The sequence below is a fragment of the Molothrus aeneus genome, chromosome 16 (genome assembly GCF_037042795.1).
Source record: "Molothrus aeneus isolate 106 chromosome 16, BPBGC_Maene_1.0, whole genome shotgun sequence".
Classification (NCBI taxonomy): domain Eukaryota; kingdom Metazoa; phylum Chordata; class Aves; order Passeriformes; family Icteridae; genus Molothrus; species Molothrus aeneus.
In genome coordinates, this window is record NC_089661.1 from 1,176,908 (window position 1) to 1,182,907 (window position 6,000).

Here is a 6,000-nt window from a genome sequence, read left to right on the forward strand (position 1 = left end):
AGAAAAAAGCCCAGTAAATCTTATTTTATGGGATGTCCTGTCCCAGCATGGGGAGGAGGGGACTGGAAGGACACCTGCATGTGACATCTTGAACTCTCCCTGCCTCGAGTATGTTGGCATGAAGGAGGTTGTACCACACATCATGTGGTGCAAAATGGAACCAAATTCCTTCAAATGACTTAGAAGGTCAAGCAGGAGACTTGTTATAAAGCCAGGTACTAATCTCTGTTCTCCAAGACTGATGTTTTAAAACAAGTAGGAGATAAGTAAATATAAAGTTGATACTGTGGGTGAATAAAACCAAGGAGAGAGAAAGCTCTACCTCCCAAGGCTAAGGACAGGCTCTTCAGTGTTGGTTAATGCACAGCAAGCCTTGCATTCTGCCTGCTGCCAGGTACATCTGGCTGCTGCTCTACCTCAAAACATCCATCCTGGCCCTAGGAAAAGCTGAAGTCAGAATTCCTGAGAAGCTGGGCCCAACCTGCCACTGAGCTTGAGCTCCCAACTTATGGTTAGACTGCAGACTGAGACTGGATGCCAGCAAGGCTTGAGCTTAACCTGACTCCAAGCCTGGCCTGAATCCTGGCACCAGTTGAGGTGGGACCAAGTGAGACCAGAAAAGAATCATCCTGTCTGTTGGTGATGGAACACAGACAGAAAAAGGACCTTTTGAGCTGACTCCAAATCTTCTGCCCAACCACAAAGTTGTGACTTAATCACCATTAAGAACCAGTAACACACAGTATCTACAGAGCAGTCCCAGGACACAGGGGTCCTTGATGATACCAGGTTTGAATCTCAATCTCTTCCAATAATCCAAAACTGGACAGTTTTTCCTTTGTGTACCAGACTGTGTAACCCAACTGCTCAGAAAATTTTTGCATGGGAAGAGTTTTACTGTAATTCTTTTACAACTGTATCAAACAATTGGAAACCTGTTAAATACCTCCATTCCTTTAGGCTGTACTTAAAATGATTTATCCATGAATATAGTAGTAGCTGTTATCAAAATTTCATCAATTACAGTGTCTTCTTGCAGCTTAGAACCAGAACTCCACTCTCCTCTCTGTCACAACCTCTCCAGGCAGCTGCAGTGGTGGAATCACCATCCCTGCAAGTATTTAAAAAACATGTGGCATTTGGAAACATGGGGTATTTTGGTGGCCTTGGCAGTGCTGGCTTAATGGTTGGACTTGATGATCTTAGAGGGCCTTTCCAAGGTAAATGATTCCATGATTTTACGTTTCTTCCCTGCAAATCTGCTCAGAATTAGCTTTCAGTCCAAGCACTTGCCACGTATTACATTTGGAGCATCCTATTCAAGCTCACAGTTGTGAGAACAGGATTTCACCAAGGATTCAGGCTGAGCAGTAATCCCTCTAAACTTCTGTAAAGTGCCAAGGTTGCAGCACCACAGTCTCTTGGAGAGAGGACAGATTTAGAAACAGTATTTGCTGATGTTTCACAGCTGCAGAGGGAGTCACAGCAAACAGGGAGGAGGGAGTCCCCAGCTATGGAGTCTAAGGACAGCCTCATGTCATTCTGTCAGCCATAGAATGACAGAATGTTTCAGCTGTGATGAAACTGAAGCAGGGCTGAACTATCCCTGCTGCAAATGGGGAAGACATTCACGCCTCCCCAGAAAACCTCCCAGCTCCATGAAGAGCTCTGAGGGAGCCTTTGGCCTTGTGTTTTCCTGTTGGAGCTCCACTCCAACAGGACCTCTTGCAGCAGCCTGTTTCCAACAGAACAATTTTGTATCACATTTCTGATTGGGGTTGAGCAGCAGTCGTGCAATGCCTAAACAAGAATTACAATTCCAGGCAAAACAAGCTGGGTGCTGTCACGTCACCTACCTGCTCCTGCAGATCCCAGAGAGCAGTGAGAGCAGGAATGTCAGCAGCATGCAGGCAGGCACAGAGGCCTGCTTCAGCAGCTCCACGATGATGCTGGCCTCCACCCCGTCCGACTGCCAGTGGGTCAGCTTGATGGGCCCCTCGTCGTACCTGTCTGTCATGAACAGGACCTGGCTCCTGGCCACCGTGTCAAAGATGGCCGAGAGCTTTGAGGCATCCTCTGCCCTCTGGCCAGCTGTGTCCAAAGGGGGGTGCAGATGGGAAAGCATGACCTTGCGCTGGTCATAGTACACCAAGATGATTTCTTCCTCCTGAGGGTTCTTAGAGTGTTTCTGAAGGATAGAACAGCTCCAGAATTTGCTGTCTCCCTCTTTGCTTATCTGGATCCATGGCTCATGGCAGAATATGGTCCCAAGGTCTTCCAAGAACTTACTGAGACTCTCCTCTTTCTCCTGTTTGCTATTGCTCCATGAGCCAAGCACAGAAACACTGACTTTAGTCACACGCTGAACTTCCCCAAGGTACTGCTTCACCTGGACAGGGATGAAGGGGAAGTGCACCACAGCAAGGATGACAGCAGAGTTCTGCTCGGAGATCCAGCGGCCGATCAAAATGCCGCTGTCCGCCGAGGAGCAGCACGATGGAAAGAACACCTTCAGTACCATGGCAGTGACCCTGCAGGGACATACACCTGCCAATAAACACAAAAATTCAACTTGAGGATGGTGAGTAAATGCAAGAAAAATCTGAGCTGGCCAAAGCCACCAGAGAGGAGAACTAAGCGTGTTTGAAAACACTAAGCCCAACCACATGAAGAATACCATCAGTGACAGCCAACAGCCATACACATATTCAGGAGGCTCCTGATGATCTGCAGTCTTTGAAGTGAGGGAAGGTGAGCCTGGAGTTTCCCAGTAAAGCCCTTCTCCCAGTCCTGGAAAGGTCTTTCATAGTGGTACACAGATAAGCACAGCCCATGAAACCAGCCAAGACCTGGCATTCACCCAGCCTTAGACTTTGGATCCCATATTGCATGTGCTGGAGCACCTCCTAGAGAAGGGACTATATCATAGCTCACCATGGTACCTCTGGGGAGTATTTCCTGCTGCTACCAACAATCAAACACTGGTTCATGCTATTCAGTCTCCTTTACCACCTTACAACCCAGACCTCTGCAGCAAAGTCACAGAGCAACCTTGATCCCATCACTCAGCTCCTCTTGCCTCACTCCTCTCATCTGGAAACTGAGACGATAATTTTGTCAGAAGGGACTACAGCGATTAATTGAAGTAGTTTTAATTCATTAGATTCAACAGCCTAAAAAATGAGAAGCACCTCTACTTTATCAGTGCTCTTTATCTTTAGTGCTTTTCTCCTCATCATTAAAAACACATCTCAGTGGCCTTGGGAGGCTTTTCCAGAAAGGAGCTTTGAGGCAGTTGACAATGTCTCTTTAAATAAGGTGGAGGTTTCTAACAGGACTGTAATTGCAGTAAGGAGGGCGCTGGCGCAGAACAGGCAGCATCCGGCGCCCGCTGTCCTTTCCTGTCCTTCAGTGCTGTGTGAGGGATGTGGAACTCCACAGGGCCCCGAGGCTGCTCCTCTGCAAGGACCAGTCAGTTGGAAAGGGAACACAGAGAGCATTTACAGCATGGAGAGAGGATGCGCAGCGGGAAGGGCCTGGTGGCTTTTTCCTCTCCCTTAAGAGAGGAGAGGTGAGCCAGTAAAGCTCAGAACCTGGGAATTTCCTACAGCACAGAGGGATGGAGGAGCAGTTATAAGGAGTGATTAACCTCTGGGATTAATCACTCACAGTAGGGTAATCTGGGGAGTTGTGGACTCCCCATCCCTGGAAGTGTCCAAGGCCAGGTTGGACGGGGCTTGGAGCACCCTGGGACAGTGGAAAGTGTCCCTGCCCATGGCAGGGGTGGAATGAGACGGTCTGTAAGGTCCTCTCCATGTCAAACCATTCTATGATCTATGATTCTTCTGAGATCCTGCTTCCTCACAGACTCCAGGTCTCTGAGTTTATCCCTCGGGTCAAAGAGGGAGAAATGAAGTCCCTCTGTGGCCTCCAGATCTTGCTGGGGGTCGGGGGATCTCTGGAGCAGCAAGAGCCAGTGCTGGGTGCGTTCAGGACCTGCAAACACTGTGCTTCCAGCACCACACTGCCAACAAAATCCCTCAGGAGAGGGAAGTCTCAGTTTACTGCAGTTTTGCAGTAAAAGGGAATATTCAGTCCAAGGAAAAATAGCAAAGACAGCCCCATTATGTTTTTCCCATCTAAAAGGGAGAGCTGTTGTAAATATTGCTAGAAGAGATTCTTAGTGTCTATGCATGGCTGTCCTTAAAGGTCTGTCCATCCACTGGACATTTCAGAGAGGAATTGTCAACTGTCTCTTCATACACACACTTATTTTTCACTGAGATTGTTTTTAAAGATAGCCACAATCCTCTGGGAAAACTTCTCATGGAGCACAAACACTTGCCATCCTTATTGTCTCTAGTTTGTGAATTCCTCCTCTTACATCTTCCCCAACTTTTAAAATTAATAGTTTTATGCACGCAACTCCTCTGGCTATAGCTCAGGTCAAATGATCTGCCCTTTGGCTGCTTGAGACACGGCAGAGAAGATTCTGATATGATTTTCAGGCTGTACAAAATATCTGTACAAAATTTGGTAGCTAAAAACCCGGCTGATCAACTATTGTTATGTTAATGTTCTCATATTCCCAAATCCACGACTTGTCATGCATCCACCTCATTCTTTTCAACAGACTGTAATATCAAATGTCATCACAGTCAACTGCTTCACTGCTGTTAATTTTAACAGAAAAATCTTACCAATGCTCATGCAGTCCCTGTTCATCAAGTGCCTAAAATCTTTGAGATCCACCTATTTCTGCGGAAAACATCCACCTTTCCCTGAGAGCATCTGCAATGATCTCAGGTCACCAAAACAAACAAAATAAACACCACCTAAAATGTGTTAATGCAACATGAATACAGGACCCCATGGCTGACTAATTCCAGAACTTTTGTTAGAAAAGCAAAGGTGAACGGTGGGATGTGGCCACAGTCTCACCCCAGAGGCTGCCCTGTGGCCACAGGGTGCCAAGGGGGACTGCTCCCATAGCAGACCCACACCTGCGCATCCCACGATCCTTGCAGGGGGATAAGGGCCAGGATCTAAAGAATCATAGAACCATGGAATTGTAAAAGTTGGGAAAGCCCTCTAAGACCACCAAGTCCAGCCATTCCCCCAGCACCACCACCACTAAACCATGCCCTCAAGTGCCACATGCACACGGTTTTTTGAACACTTCCAGGGCTGGCATTCCACCACTGCCCTGGGCAGCCTGTGACAGTGCCTGAGCATGCTTTGCGTGAAGAAATTTGCCCATCTATCCTATCTATATACAAATTAAACCTCTCCTGGCACAACTTAAAGCCATTTCCCCTTGTCCTGTCCCTATTCCCTGGAGCACAGCCCGACCCCCCGACTGTCCCCTCCTGTCAGGAGCTGTGCAGAGCCACAAGGTCCCCCCTGAGCCTCCTTTTCTCCAGGCTGAGCCCCTTCCCAGCTTCCTCAGCCGCTCATGGGGCTCCAGCCCCTTCCCCAGCTCCATTCCCTTCCCTGGACATGCCCCAGCCCCTCAGTGTTGCGAGGGGCCCGGCACTGTCCCCGGCCCGGCGGGGGCTCCCCGCTGCCCGCGCAGGCCCCGCGCCCGGCCCGGCCCGCCCCGCTCCTACCGCCCGCTCCGCTCCGCCGCTTCCGCCCGCGGTTGCTCGGAGACGCCGCTGCCGCCAGGCCGTGCAGCGGGACGGGCCCGGCCGGCGCCGCCACCCGCCGCCCGCGTTCCGCGGTGCCCCGGCTCCCCGCTCCCCGCTCCCGGCCTGCCGGGCCCCGCCGGCCCCGCTTCCGGCAGCGCCGCTCCGCAGGCTCGTCCCGGTGCCTTCCCGCGGGCCCCGAGCGCGGCGGGGCCGCCTGAGCCGCGCGATAAGGAGCGGCAGTGCCCCCCGCCTGCCCTGCCACCGCCCGCCTGGAGCGCGGCCAGGGGCTTGGCTGTGCTCACGGGACACTGTTGGCTCCATCCCCACAGGCCGGGGGCTCACCTGTCCTCACTCCCAAAATCGAGAGGCC

The 6,000-nt window shown here is 50.8% G+C and overlaps 1 protein-coding gene across 2 annotated transcripts in view; it reads right to left on the minus strand.

Annotated features, from left to right (window-relative positions):
• PIGQ (phosphatidylinositol glycan anchor biosynthesis class Q) overlaps positions 1–5,686 on the minus strand; it is a 37,509-nt gene extending 31,823 nt beyond the window's left edge. The window contains exons 1-2 of one of the 2 annotated variants that reach the window (XM_066560824.1): positions 5,610–5,686; positions 1,857–2,547 (exon numbers count right to left, since the gene is read on the minus strand). In XM_066560824.1, coding sequence (XP_066416921.1) covers positions 1,857–2,521 — 665 coding nt within the window. In that variant the 5' untranslated portion in view covers positions 2,522–2,547; positions 5,610–5,686. Of the gene's footprint in view, positions 1–1,856; positions 2,548–4,700; positions 5,002–5,609 lie in introns of those variants that run through there. The other variant, XM_066560823.1, reaches the window with a different exon arrangement.
• Positions 5,687–6,000: the final 314 nt, after the last annotated feature.